We start from the raw sequence: 16,465 nt of genomic DNA, 5'->3' as shown, positions 1-16,465 counted from the left end.
ATAAAAGATAATTAAAATATATTAAACATAATAATTGAACGTTTTACAAGAGTTAGGTTATGAGTAGGAAGGCATACATACGACAGTCTTTATCAAATCCAATCTCCACTTGATAAATTAAACCAACATTTTGAGAATGCCTTGACAATGGGGAAAGAAATTGTTATAGAGAGGAGTGGCTGTTGAGTTTTCAGAATGTACATTCCTAACAAAACTCACAAATATGGAGTTACAGTGTATAAACGGTGTGCAAAAGGAATCTACACTGTTAGAACGAAGACTCATGCAAGAAAATCTAGTGAGAGTGAAAGCGGAGTAGGTCATACTTATTCTGTTGTAATGGAGCTTCTAAGTCGATTTCTAAATGAGGCTATATTCTCTATGCTGATAATTTCTACACCAGTGTACCCCTGACAGAATTTCTGAGGAACGAGACATTTGTGTGTGGGACCCTTTGTAGTAATCGACATGGACTACCAATGATAGTGAAACAGAAAATGAAGAAAGGAGAGGTGGTGGGTAAGATGTGTCAGCACGGTACTTGAGTTATCAAGTGGGTTGACAAACAACCTGTTCAAACGCTTTCAACACTGCCAAGCCATAATGACTGGTGGACTCTAAGAACAGAGACGGTGAACTTGTCAGGAAGCCTCTCACTGTTCTTGATTATTATGGAGCTAAAAAGGGGGTCGATTTCAGCGATCAAATGTCTTCCTATTATTCAGGTCTATGAAAGGATGAAAATGGTACAGGAAAGTTGCCCTAGAAGTTATAAATTATCATTGCAATGGCCTTGGTTAATGCTTGGATACTTCACACCATGACAATGCAAAAAAAAAAAGAAGAGCCACTATTGCAGTTTCAAGAGAAGGTTGCAAGAAGCCTGGTTGGACCACAGATGGAACCTGTCATCAGTCTGGGAAGGAGACGTGCGCACACTCTGTTAAAGATGGAAGGACCAGACAGAAAAGTTCAAAGAAAATGCATAATTTGCTATAAAGCTCAGCGAGAATGTGACACATCGAAAGACGCTGACAAGAAAGCAAAGCAGGGGACAATGTACTGTGAGGAATGCCCAAACAAACCATTCATGTGCATTGGATGTTTTACTAAAGTTCATAAATGCTGAAATTGAACTTACTGTGTTCAAAATAAAAATTTCTGTTGTATAATAATAAAATTATTGAAATAATGAGTGTAAATAGTGTAGGGAGTTTCGAGATCAGTGAAAAGAAATGGACAATTGGGTTCAAATAGAGAACACTATTTAAAAAATATTATTTTAAATTTTATATGCAGTGCCTTTATTATAAAGCAAATAAATATGTTCATTTATTGTTTGTCTAACTATGCATTTATGTTCATGTAAATCAGTCTTTGCCAACATGTAGAAAGGGATGTTAACGCACTGTTCTGTGCTATGCGAGGTAGGGGTGACTCGTGGACTTCAGTGATTATTTATCGGTGCTAAATCGAGTTTGTGTTGAGGAATGTGAGAACTTGACATGATTTGCGGCTGCCAATATCATTATTTCGAAGTAATATACTTTCGCCATCCACCGGCAGCCCGCAGAAATACTTATGTAGGACAAGTCATACGTGCCTCGTGACGCACACCAGCGAAATACAGTACGAGACATCGGTGACTCGTGACGCACTCACGCTTAATGTCAACAGTGTAACAATAGCAGCGAATGTGTTAAAGGTATTTTCCTGTTTTCACATTCCTTAACTATTGCTTTAAACCCATGTCATAGGCTACTTACATCTTTATTTACCAATTTCCACTAATCATTATTATTTCTAAAGAACTCTCTCATGTCTTTCTTATCATCCATATTGAACTGCTTAGTAGTCCTACTTTTATAACCTTTCTTTTTATCACAGTTATTTTTGACTATGACTAAATCAGATATGTGAACACTTATACCAGCTCTCACTTCAATTTCTATATAGAGTTCATTGCCTTATCAGCACCATGTCTAGAATATTCTTCCCTCTAGTCGGTTTCATTATTTTCTGATTTAGCTGACCTTCCCAGATTAACTCATTTACCATTTGTTAGTCGTGCTTTCTGCCATTTGCATTACGTTCCTGGTTAACATTTGGTAAATTGAGATAACCTGCTACAATCATATTCAAAATGGCTCTCCCATATGAAAAAGTCTTCCAACATGTATATCTGTGATGACAGATTTGGAGGTGGATATTCTTGGTGTAAGTTCTGTGGGACGGAACTAACGTGGTAGTTTTAGAATTGAATATACAGTGTAACATTTTATATTCATGTACAGTATTTCTTAATGGCATTTTCAGTAAATTGGCACATTCCTTGTTTTGTAAGACAACAAAAAAAATTCATATTTGAAGCTACAGTATTTGTTTTCTGTTCCAGCTCAGTCAATTTATAATTGTTAGGTTCTTCACTGTGTTGAAACTAATTTTTGAATAAATAAAATTTAGAAACTACCTTGAAAAGAAAGCATATGATAACAGAATTATATCAGAAAAAGAAACAATCAGTTTTTTTATATTTTTTATTTATTTATTTATTTTATTCATTTATTGCCAACGGCCGTAGCCGTGTTGAAACACCAGATCCCGTGAGATCTCCGAAGTTAAGCAACATTGGGGTGTGGTCAGGAGTTGGATGGGTTGCCACGCGCTGTTGGTTGGGGGTAAGGGAATGGAGGAGCGGAAAGGAACTGGCCCCTACCGCATGTAAACTCCGGCTCAGGAACACCTCTGCGGAGGCTCAGACCTGCCTTCGGGCAGAATAACCCTTACCTTACCTATTCATTTATTTTATTATTTATTCATAGTTTTGACAGACTGAAGAACCTAACAGTTGTAAATAGACAACTAAAAATACATTTTGATGACTATTTTGGTATGTTTCACACTTTACAGCCAAAGTTTCCATCTTCTTATCATTACAGAATTTCACAAGTATTTTGAAGAACCAATAGTTTTGTCCCGTCAACCTGACATTGACGATGAAGTGAAAAAGTTGGGTGAACAGCGAGCTTCAGAGCTGAATCAGAATACTAGTTGGTTTGTGTTGCGTAGAACTCAAGATGTAATAGACAAGTATCTCACTACTAAACAGGAAGTAGTGCTCTTCTGTAAAATGTCTGAAGTACAGGTGAGCTTTCCTCTCAATATAAATATTTCTTAGCCCAGAGCTGCATATGAAATTAATGGTTAAAATTTTAGAATTTCATTTCATTATGCGTTTACCTGATATATTTGTTAAGTCTTTTTTAGGATTAGGGGAGTCAAAAGGTTGAACTCAATTTTAGGCAGGGTGGTTGTGAAATTTGACTTCCAACGATGAAGAATAGCTATTTTGACTAATTAGCCAACAGTAAGAATGCTATCCATACCATAAATATTCCACAGAATGGTTGTAATATGTGCAAGACATCAGTCTATTTCATGCATTGAAATTTTAGTTTACAATCCTTGTTTCTCACAAACATCTTTTAATTAGCCAGAAGAAAAAAATCTAGATATATTGTGATGCTTATGAGGCACATAGCTTGTAAACTGTTTGTAAAGTTGAAATTGATATATTAAGTAAAGAAAGGTTTGGCTACCAAACATGTAATATCAATGTACATGGGCAATTGTTTATCCGCCCTGTCAATATATTACAGTATTTGATTTTTACCTTGTTTTATACGTACATGTTTCGGGAGCCTTAACTCCCTTCATCAGCATTGCAACATCAAAATCAATCTTCCCCAAATCCCGAGAACTAACATCATACCATATTTACATTAAACGTTGCTTTATATAATATTAACTTTGTCTGATATATATACATCATTCTTTTCTTGATGTTGTCTGTTATAATGCAGCACTTAACACTTATGAACAGTTCACTATTCCTCCTGTATTTTACACCCTTATAAATACGTATCATCACCTTAGATGGATTTATTAGCTGAGACGGCCACTGATAAAATGTTGTTTGCCATTGTTTTTGTTATTGTTGCCTCTAAGCATCATCTATCGTACCATCAAATTTAAAATAATGTTCATGTTAAGATCCTTTATGACCCCAACTTGGCAGGTTCGATCCTGGCTCAGTCCGGTGGTATTTGAAGGTGCTCAAATACGTCAGCCTCGTGTCGGTAGATTTACTGGCACGTAAAAGAACTCCTGCGGGACTAAATTCCGGCACCTCGGCGTCTCCGGAAACCGAAAAAGAGTAGTTAGTGGGACGTAAAATAAATAACATTATTATTATTATTATTATTATTAGGATCCTTTATAGGATACACTGATTTATTTTTTAAATTATGTAACATATTAAGATTTAGTTATGTATGAAGCTATCATGGAAGATGATTTTGTGCTTGCTAATGCTGGACTTGATGTTTTATCAGAGTGGAACAAACCTCCTATATATCCTTAAATTTGTTCTTCTAGTCTATAAAAAGAAAAGAACTATATTACACAGATGAAATAAATGTTAATATTTATATATAAGTATAAATTATTAGCACTTAAATAGTTAAAGCAGAGGAATCCTATCCACTTGCCAGCCAGACAATTACTAGAATGTATACTGCTACATGTGACCTTGATCGCTAAAGAGGAGGGAAGGGGAGGGTAGGAGTCCAGACGGTTGTGATTGATGTTATCTATTATCTTTTTTCTTTCTTTTTACATATTGGTTAGCTAACTTAACTGACGGATTTCTTCGTTAATGTGTTCATTTAAATTGTTGTCATGTTTTGTTTCTGTTCTCCAGGACATCCATATATTTCCCTTTATTTGTTGAATGTATTAATTTCATGTCTTGTTTTATGCTGGTAAACGAGTGATTGTCTTTGTGCATATGTTCACACATGGCTGAATATCCATGTCGGACGCACCGGTAGAAACTTTCTAACCCAATATAATGAACACATAAATGCGGTAAAACACAATAATCTTTCCTCAATAGGCCAACATGTCAAAGACTATAAACACAGTTTCACAAACATTGAGAACGACTTGCAAATCCTGAACATAATCCCCAAGGGCCCCTTGCTCAACATAACAGAAGAATTTTACATCTCTCTAGATCAGTATACCAATCCAAATTACAACATAAATTACAGAAAAAACTAACATCATCTTCAATACAGTTATCCCCGCCCTAAAAAACTGTTATCTTAAGATAGTCAATAAACAGAACATGACACGTGACAGAGAAACATCAAACAAGACACCTAGCTTCACCCCTACCCCCACAACAGCAACTCTCCCTACTCCTCCTTCCCTTCCCCTAAGCAGCGCTAGTATGAGCCCAAGAAGAACACGAAGTAGTACACAACAAGCTCGCATATCAAACACAACTCAGCCACACCAATAACAGTAAGTACATATTCACATTAGCACACACAACCCTTAGACATTCCTCCAACATAAAATATCACTCACAGCTCAATCTTATCTTCCACAGATAATATAACATCACTGCACAGCTACAAATGGGAAAGGAGTCACTACTTTGAACCCAATGCCACTCAAATTTTACGGATGTCACAGGACAATATGATCCGATTTTAACACAAAACAACAATATTCAACACACAGCAGAGCTGAATATACATATTTTAGCCTAATTCTATCCATACGTCTGGCACCCTTTTTAAAATTGGAAAGTGTTTTATTCTATGTATATACATGAAGAAAAAAATCTTTTATACATACAACGTGACAGTATTACAAGCAAATCATATCATTCAAACACCAGAAACAGCAACCAAGTGTACAACTATGTAAATAAGACTTGACCACAGAAGTCAACCGATGAACTGAACAACACGCAAGACACGAACGTTCATGTGCATGAAGTGTTCCTACATATATTGTATTTATGTTATATATATAAGTTAGTTTTAAGTAGAGATGGGTTTTTTTAACTAATTTTAAGACCTAAAGCATATTATTATAGACACACAATTGCATTGTCGCACATAGTGACATACACACCAGTTCCCGTTTCGACATGCCCCATTTGGATGTGACCAAATGTTTATTATCATATGGCATTCCCTAGACAATGTAATCTTAATCATAGCTTCATGTTATATACATGTGAATGTATTGTTCAGCTGATGATGACCCCATGTAGGGGGTCAAAACTGGTACTGTAGCATAATAAGTGCAATAAATAAGTATTGATAGGTGGAAACCCTTTCCTGTTTCTAATTGTGTAGTTCGTTAATACGGAGGTGAAGATTATAGATTACGAGGTAAAGTTTTATCAGGCCCTCGAGGTGGCCGATAAATTACACGCAGGGTAACTACGATTTACGCTGCCGATAGCGCTACTTAGGAGTGGTCGAACAGAAATATCCTTTTACGTGGAGGGCAAGTTACGCGCTAATTTACCCGTAGGTGGTAGAAGCGGCCCTTAGTTCATTTTGAAGGTCTCTTTTGGATAAGGGGATGATGAATGCTCTATTTACCATACTGTAGTATGCTGCTTTTTTATGGGATTGGGTATGGAGAGAATCATTTTCTATTGTACTAACCGTTTGAGTTGGTTTTCTAAAGATACGATACGATAGTTTCTGTTGGAATTCGGATTCCAGTGTTAAATTGATATGTGGATCTAGGGCATTTAAAATGGATAGAGTATTGACCGCATTTTACAGTTCTTGATTTAATATAGCTAGATCATCATCTACATAGCGAGCCCAGTAGCAGATATTATTGAATTAGGGTTTGTTTAAGATCTTTGTGTATTCTAAATTATCTCAGTAAATTTCTGCCAATATCCCTGAGGCTGGTGATCCAATGGCCAAACCATTCTGTTGGTAAATGACATTATTAAAACTGAAGTAGTTGTTATTTAGAACCAATTTCAGAATGGACGTAAATTCCTGAATTTCTTGTATGGATAATTTACTATACTTTCTTAAATTATTGTATATTATATCTATGGTTTTTTTCATAGGGATGCCTGGATATATGTTTAATATCGAAAGAGTGGATTGTATTGTTAGGCTGAACTTCAAATTTTTAAGATTTTCAACTAATTCTTGTTGTATACAAGATAAGGTATACTGGAACACAACATAAATTTATTGCTTCAATATGACTTTATACAGTATATACATGAATTTAACTTAAACTTTTCTTGAAGCTGAGTAAATTCGCAAGTAATTAATCTTGATAGTAGACTGAGAGTCTGTAGAAATGTACACTTTATACACATTAACTTTATGTACACTCGAAGCTATCTTGATGAGATAGTTTGTAAAGGGTAGAGTTCATGATAGTCGAAAACTATCGGTTTTATAAGTGTAACTTGCCATGAAAGTTCCTACTAACATAATGCAGTTATTTCTATTGGCTTGTCATGAAATGACATGAATATTCACAATTAGAGAATCTAATGTAGGTGTCGGAGCCTGAGTGAGGACTGAGGATGTGTAGAATACAGGCACTGGGGCTCGACGTGGCTGCAGGAACGAGAACTGAGGCAGTGGCCGAGGTGAAACCTCATACAACCAGAATTCAGTCCACCTGGCTGAGACACATGTTTAAGAGGGATAACCTCCGTGTTCGACGTTCAGTGTAATCTGGTGCTGGACACTGGGGAGTCCTGCTAAGTGGCTGCCAGGTGCTCCTTTTATAGTGCAGGCTGACGTCACGAGCAAGCGCACTGGAGTCGTCTCGTAGAGTCTAGCATAATCCAAGCTGCGGCGTGCGCGGTGCTGGCTGGCGCAGAGCTAGGAGCGCAAAGGACACACAACAATTCTGTTGTGTTTTTAATGGAGTTTTTGGCTAGAAACTTGTAATTTTCCTTTAAAAACTGTTGTATGTACTGTGAGGTTTTATATAAAGGGCTCAGTCTATATATTAATGATGGTCTCATGGGGACGTCAGCTTTGTGGATCTGGGGTTGTGCTCTAACTTTGTGCAGTCCTGGATTCATATTTATTAGTTCAGTGGTTTCTTTGTCATTTAAAAGGAAAGTTAGACCTTGAACCAATTGTTTTAAGTTCTTTTGAATTTTAGTTGTAGGATCTTTTTTGATAATGGTAAAAGTTTTGTCGGAAAAAAGCTGTTTGTTATATTAATGCATTCCTCTTTATTCATGACGACGGTTACGTTATCTTTGTCGGCTTCTGTTACAATTAAGTTGTTTTCTTTAATTTTCTTTTTTAGCTTCAAAACTGAATTAATGGTGTTGGCCTGATTTGTTTGAGAATTGGTATTACGTAGTTTAATAATATTATTTAATTTCTTCCTAACTTCGAACCTAACCTCATCTTATTGGTCACTAGGAAGTTTGGCAATTGCTAATTCTGATTCTGTTACTGTTGTAATGACGTCATTAAGATGGGATGCATTTGGCCAGTTCTGTTTTGGGTTCCTACTCAGCATTTTGGATTCTTCTTCATTCTGTGTTATATCAGTTAAGTTAATGATAGGTGGGTGGAAATTATGTATGGTGATCAAATGTTGCACTTTGACACTACGTTTTCGAATGTGGACAGTATTTTCAGTCTATGCAATTTATTATCTAAAATTTGTTGCTTATGTTTCAGAATAATTGCTAGGTTTGGTTGATCATTATTTGGAAGAAATCCCATTGTGGTCTGGAAAGGTTTTTAGCTACTTCTAAGTGAGTCTGATATTTTCGTTAAGGTGTGTTTCTGTTTTGTATAAAAAATTTATTTCGTTATTGATCCATATTTGATTGGTTTTAAGTTGAATTTTATTTATCTGCTCTGTAGATCTATGTTTTTTTTTAGAATAAATTTCAGAAAATTGGGAGTTTGATTATTAGTTATGCATTGTTTGAGAAAGTTAATATCTTTTCCAATTTTTGTGATCTTAGTTTTTAGGCCTAAATATAAATAAGCCCTTTTTTTCTTGCCTGGTTGGCTTTCAAATCATAAGTTATGAGTTTTATTATGGTCTGTATTGACAACTGATCACTATCAAAGGGTATGCGATATGCTTGTATATTGTCTTATAAAGCTGAGACTAGTATTGACCCCATATTGGGTCATCTTCAGCCATGCTACAATTGGAAGACGAATGCACACATATAACCAATAAAAATTTAAACACTTTGGCTTGCTACAATTTACAATCTTAATTTAGAACATTGATGAAGTCCGAACAACACATCCAAACTTGAAGCCAAATGACACATCAAAGCTCCTGTGGTTTATGCTGAACTATGTCATTGCTCCTACAGCAGTCAAATGTTCCCAAGTTGATCTGGGAGTTGGCATCCTAATCTGTATAGATGAGCAACTTGATTTATAATTTATGTTTGTTCAAATTAATATGGGTAATGACTTAATGTAGCTTGAAGGGGAATATTCGTAAGTTTGAATAGGTATTCCTTTTCGTCAGATGTAATGATCTGTTGTTTAATTTGAAGTGAATGTCTGAAAATAATAATAATAATAATAATAATAATTTGAAGTAAGTTATTGAGAAAAGAAGGGAAGCTAGAAGATCAAGATAAATATTTATAGCTATATGAGACTCACCCTTGTATTTTTCGTAAGTTGCGTGCATCTGATACAGACATCAACACCAGATTGACTGTTAAGAGGGAGCAGGAGTAAAGTTTATGATGGCAGGGGTTGGAGGAGGGATGTGTGAGGAGGGGCAGGTGGGTAGGTTTGAACTGATTGGTGGACTTGACTTTTTTTTCCGTTTATACTTTGTGTATATAGGAATGATTATATCAAATACAATATTAGATTTTTCATTTATTTCATTAATGTTATGGTTATGGTTAAAGTATTGTTTGCCAGGCGGAGTGGCTCAGACGGTTAAGGCGCTGGCCTTCTAACCCCAACTTGGCAGGTTCGATCCTGGCTCAGTCCGGTGGTATTTGAAGGTGCTCAAATACGACAGCCCCATGTCAGTAGATTTACTGGCACGTAAAAGAACTCCTGTGGGACTAAATTCTGGCACCTCGGCGACTCCGAAGACCTTAAAAAGTAGTTAGTGGGACGTAAAAAAAATAACATTATGATTATTATTATTATTATTATTATTATTATTAAAGTACTGTTCTAAATGAATGTAACAGTTTTCCAATATGTTGAGCATGGTGCCCTTCTTATCCACTTTTAATATGCTTAGATCTTGGTCAATTGATATAAAATTATGTTTTAAGTCTGTCGTGTTGAGCCATGGCAGAGAAACAATTGTATCTTGAAGTATTGACATGTTCCATGTATCTTATTGAAAAATTATGTCCTGTTTGTCCTATATACGTACTTTCACAGCTATTGCACTGCAGTTTGTAGACACCTGATTGAGAAAACTTATTAGCTTGATTGATAGTACTTGTATTTAAAAAATTGGAAAAATTGATATTATTTATTTTAAAAGCTGTTTGTTGGTTTTCTTGAAAATATTAGTAATTTGGTATATGTTTATATTATTGAACGTGAAGGAGGATTTTTTTTTTCCTACTGATTCTCTGTTTAAAGTAGAAATTTGATGTCATTTAGTAGTGTTGATGATTTTATTGATAAATTGTCATTATACCTGTTTGATTTAGCTATTGTTCGTATAACATTTAGTTGATTTTAAAGGTCTCTTTTGGGTAACAGGATCGTGAATGCTCTATTTGCCATACTGCAGTACGCTGCTTTTTTATGGGATTGGTTATGTTTCTTGAAAATATTAGTAATTTTGTATATGTTTATATTATTGAATGTGAAGGAATATGTTTTTTTGGCTACCCACCCCTCCTCACACATCCCTCCTCCAACCCCTGCCATCATAAACTATACTCCTGCTCCCTCTTAACAGTCAATCTGATGTTGTTGTCCGTATCAGACACACGCAACTTATGAACAACACAGGGGTGCGTCTCATATAGCTTTTATCTCGATCTTCTAGCTTCCCTTCTTTTCTCAATAACTTAAAATTATATTTTTATTTTATTTTTTAACATTTTTTATTTTTATTTATTGGTTATAGTATGTCCCAGTAAGCTAGTGGCTTAAGGAGGGACTGCCCTTTACAATCATAGCTTGGCAGCTTTCAGTTTAACAGATGAAGTATACATATAACAAGGAATGTTTGACAAATATTGATATACATCATAATATCATTATTTTACATGGAAAAAAGAAGATATTCAAAATAAAATAAACTTAGGTAGAAAAATAGGTACACAATGGTTCTCGATTTATTCTCCAACATACTGTTCAAGGAAGTACCTGCATACTTCTTTTTAAAATCTGTACAACTTATTGATTTGTTTAAATTTTGGAGGTAGATTGTTAAAGGCTGTGCTTGCCGAATAAGAAATGCTTTTAACATCATAATTTGGTAGTGTTAGTGGAAGCTTTGTAAAAGTGGTTTGCGGATCTTGTGTTATGGGTGTTAATATTATTTGCTGTATCGTAGTTCTGTATTAACAGAAATCATATTATTTTTATACCTGAACATAAGTAAAGCTTGAGAGTATTTAATCTGGCATTGAACTTGTGATATGTTCTTTTCCTGGAAAACTTCCACAGATGGTTTTAGAATATCATATCCATACATAATTTTTAAAGCTCTCTTTTGGAGTATTTCTAGTTCCTTTACAGCTTCCTATGTACAATTTCCCCATAGTATATTCATGTACATAAGGTGTGAATGTATGAGGGAGGTATATACTTTTCTTAAGTGTTGGTTGTTTATTCCATAGTCCTTCAATCCTTTTAGTACTCCAATTACACTAATAATTTTTTTCTTTACATTTGAGATATGCTCATTCCAACTTAAGTTATTGTCTAAAGCTGGGCCTAAATATGAAAACTGCTTTACTCTTTCAGTGGGACAGGTATTGATAATTTGTGTTGGTTTATGGAATATCATGTATGTTGTTTTTGAGGTGGCTATTACTAGATTATTTTTGTTCAGCCATGATGTTAGTATGTCCAGATCTTTTTGGATATAATCTATAATCTTTTGTTTGCAACTGCTGTCATAAAATATAAATATATCATCTGCAAACAGGAATATCTTACCAGTAAACTCAAGATAACCTATATCATTAATAAATATTGGAAACAGTAATGGTCCCAGCACTGACCCTTGTGGGACACCATGTCTAACATTGTAGATGAGCCCTTTAGTTTCATTGATATTAACATATTGCTTCCTATCAGTTAAGTAATTTTTAAACCACTCAAACGCCATTCCTCTAATTCCTGCATTTGCTAGTTTATTAAGTAGTAGGATATGGTTAACTGTGTCAAATGCCTTTGCAAGATCTACACTTAAGAAAATGGAAATTGCACCACCATGAAGGCATTGGTTGGTTGTGTTGATTTTCAAGATATGGAACAATGCCATGTAAACGATCAAAGTTTCAGACCCATTGGATTGTTGCTACAGGTCTCCCCACGTGATTGGTCGTGGAGGAATCAACTCCAGTATACAGACTCTGGTGTAGCGTAGTTGACTTGCAGTCTGAGCAGTGAAGTGTTCCCCGTCAAACATGCATCGACGACAGAGAAGAGCACGCTATCAACAACTATCGCTGTTTGAGAGGGCTCGGATAATTGGGCTGTGTGAGGCTGGATTATCGCTAAGGACTGTCGCTGCACGTGTTGGCCGACAAGCATCTGCGGTACAACGTGTATGGCAGCAGTGGTCAAATGAAGGTACCCACACTCGTAGACCTGGCACAGGCCCAGCGCGACAGACAACTGTGAGAGAGGATCACCGCATCATTCGGATGGCTCAGATGGAACCCCATGCAACAGCAGCGCATTTTCGAGCAGCTGTGGCACCCCACGTTACATAACAAACAGTTGGTAATTGCCTGCGTGCAGCTGGCTTACGAGCCCGTGTCCCTGCAGAAGGTGTTCGATTGACCCCAAAACGGCGACGTGTAAGGCTGGCCTGTGTCGAGAAAGATCGACGTGGGTCGACGAATGGCATAGGATTGTCTTTAGTGATGAATCGCACTTCTGTCATGCCCACAGTGATCGCCGGAATCGTGTGTGCCGACGTACCGGGGAGAGGGGCCACCCAGATCTTATTGTTGAGGGCACTATGACTGCTCGACAGTACGTTGATAGGGTACGCAATCCAGTGTTTGTCCCTATGATGGCGAACATTGCTAATGGGATGTTTCAGCAGGACAATGCCCGGGTTCACACTGCACGCTTCTCCAGAGAAGCTCTCCACGACACCACAACCTTAGAATGGCCCACCAGATCCCCGGACCTCAGTCCTATTGCGCATGTGTGGGACACGATGGGTCGACAACTGGCCAACCGTCCTTAGCCACCCACAACTCTGGAACAACTGACCCGTGCAGTGCAGCAAGCATGGGCCACAATTCCTCAGGAAGCGATCTAGGGCCTTATTGACTCCATGCTTCGACGAATTCATCAATGTATTGCAGCTTGTGGTGGGCACATCTTGTATTGATTGTTGTCCAAACTTGCGGTCAGAGGGACCTGAAAGTGCAATCATCGAATCACAACCGAACACTCGTCCTGCATGTTCAATTGCAGCAATGTAGCACCACCCCTTCTGGGTGTAGCAATTTCCATTTTCTCCATTGTATAAAAAGTCCAGCTGTTTTTTTATTATTATTATCTAATGCATTCTGTATAAGGGACATTATGTCAAAAGCAACCGAAAGTGTACTATGTTTGGGTAGGAAGCCATACTGAAATTTGAAGGAGAAATGTGTTTTTATTAGGAAATTCCAGACTTGTTTTTTTATTACTACTTCAAGTACTTTTGCTAGTGAAGAGACTATACATAATGGCCTGTAATTACTGAGATCAGACTGTGTTCCTTTCTTTAGAACTGGTACCACTCTTGCAATTTTACATTTATCTGGTATTACTCCTGTTTACAATGACAAATTAATTATCTCAGTGAGCAAGGGGGCCAGATGATTTACACACCTCTTGAGGAGTATGTTATTTATTCCATCATCTGTGTAGTTATTCTTGTTGGCTAGTGCTTCTAATGATTTGTGTAACTTCGTTAACATCTGTTGGCCTAAAGTATAGAGAATTGCAGATCGTATTATTAAATAGCAAAGATGGGTTACATGGACCAAGATCTTTAACCAAGTTTTCAACTACATTAATGAAAAATAAGTCAAAAGCTTTACAAATATCTTGACTAGAAGTGTGTTCAACATTTTCATAAACAAGTTCTATAACTTTTGGTTTACTATCAGTTCTACCAAGTATCTGGTTTACTGCCTTTCACATTTCTTTAATAGTATCCCCTTTTCTAGTTACATGATTATAATATGATCTATTTAGAAATCTTTTAATTTTAATTACATCCTTGCAACATCTTGTGTACTCTTTGATTGTTTCAGTTGAAGGGTTTTTAGCTTTAGTTTTGCGCATAGGATATTTTTTCTTTATACCACTTCCAGGAATTTTTAGTATTACCCATGGCGTATGTGTATTTTTTTTTTTGTGGTGTCAGACTTCATCACTGTTCTAAATTAAGATTGTAATTTGTAGCATACCCAAGTGTTTAATTTATTATTTGTTATTTGTGTGTATACGCCTTCCAACTGTAGTATGGCTGAAGATGACCCTATATCTATACTGAACCCAAACGGTCCATATCATTGTCTTAAAAATATTGTAAATTATATAAAGGTACAGGGAAATGGATTACAGTCACATTGGAGGCTGGATATGGTGCAACTTCGCTTGCCCAAGCTTGGAGCTAAGGTCCACGTGTCAGGGTCATTTGATGATGTAATATGGAAGTCATGGAATATTCTACGCTATCAGGAGAGAAGTGGGAGATCGAGGTACTCAGATCATAAGTTGGCAACATTTCTGAGTAGCGAATAGGAGCACAACAAGTTCCATGTGATGGGGGAAAATTAAATATGGACGCCCGTATGAATGACCTCCAAAATTAACTAAATCTACCGAAGGACAGTGTGGAATCAAATTTAAGTTATCCCGTGGATGAGAATTAAAGAAGACATATTCCTAATGATCTATTGTAACCAATAAATGCAGCCTTACATGACAGGATATTGCACCACTAATGATGGGGTTCCCCGAACCCCGTACCTGGGAGCTACTGTACAGGGAGAAGCCGCGTGCCGCTTGGAATAGCTCACTCTGCTACGTGGTTTTGAATGGACCGGACGAAAGGCACATGGTGTCCGATGCGGACTAACGATTTTGAGCATTTCTCAGTCTGATAACTATAACTGTCGAGAAGATACAACGGGATCCGATAGATTTCATTTTAACTAGATAATGGTGAAAATTTTGTAGAAATTGTGAAGATAATATTGTAATATTAACTTTGATAAAGCAGGGAAGACCGTAACGATATCTATATACAGACGCTTTGCAGTGCCGCGTGACGGAGAATCGTGAAATAGCAGAGACAAAGTCTATATTATTGGTGTAAATAAGTGTTTAATGTGTTTTTATAAGTTGTTTATATATGTGTTTTTGCATTTTAGTGTGAAATATGTGAAGCCGTGTGAAACATTAAAATCTGCAAGAATGAAGAACGTAGGTCTCGAGAAAGGCATTGGTTCGCATGCTAAGGCCGCCAATATGATGGCTTAATTCTCATCATGGGGCCGACCTGAAACCATGAGGCCGTGGAGCTGAGTATGGAACGTCGCCGAATTTGATAAGTACCCCTGATACACTGTATCTGGCTTATGCATGATTAGCTGTTAATATATAATTAATTTCATGCATGATGTTCATTTTATATATATTTTTTCTTTCACTGTAGCAAGGATAGTTAGAGTTATAGGGCGTAATTTTCATACTGATGCCTGGGGAGTGAATAATTAAGTAATATGCGTGTGTTGAATATGGTCTTCTGAAATAATGATATAACAAGTGTATAAATATGTTTTTCTATAGTGATAAATACGTGTGTGAAATATGGTTTTCCTTTAGTGCGTGATCTTCTAATAAAGATATCAGCGTGTGTGTGAATATTTGAAGTGATATAGGAGGCATTTAGTAAATGTTGTAGTCATGGGAATTAAATAGCTTAGTATAGCATGTTGCATGATATCAAGATCATCGAGAGAAGTTTCATTGACCGAGAAGATACGAACCTTGGCTATCCAGGCACATTACAGTGAAATTTTAGAGTTTATTTCATCAGTAAGTTTTAACTAGTAGACGAAATGTGCTGTAGAGAATAGATATTCTTCATATAGATTTTATCCGAGATTTAGTGAGTCTAGTTTCGAAGTAGAACCTTTAAGACACAAATGCCAGTAGCAGGAGTCGAACCAATGAGGTGCAGTAATATGGGAATCAATACCGGCCAAGTGATATATGTGTATCTTAATATACTGAAAGTTGCAAGGAGTGTGGAATTAAACCCGTGATAAATGGAGCAAATAATGTGTATTGAAAGTGTTGAATGCTCATAAATGATGGTTATTGTTAACTTAGAGAAGCAGTAGTACGAAAATTGAGTTGAGGAA

General features: G+C 36.5%; 1 protein-coding gene across 1 annotated transcript in view; it reads left to right on the top strand.

Moving 5' to 3' along the window:
• Positions 1-16,465, top strand: part of LOC136869107 (DNA repair and recombination protein RAD54B) — a 329,880-nt gene that overhangs the window by 183,428 nt on the left and 129,987 nt on the right. Inside the window, exon 11 of the mRNA XM_068227115.1 lies at positions 2,940-3,145. Coding sequence (XP_068083216.1) covers positions 2,940-3,145 — 206 coding nt within the window. The remainder of the gene's footprint in view (positions 1-2,939; positions 3,146-16,465) is intronic.

This window comes from Anabrus simplex, chromosome 1 (genome assembly GCF_040414725.1).
Source record: "Anabrus simplex isolate iqAnaSimp1 chromosome 1, ASM4041472v1, whole genome shotgun sequence".
In the NCBI taxonomy this organism is placed as follows: Eukaryota; Metazoa; Arthropoda; class Insecta; order Orthoptera; family Tettigoniidae; genus Anabrus; species Anabrus simplex.
Note: the sequence above shows the minus strand (reverse complement) of the source record. Positions and strands in the feature narration are given on the sequence as shown.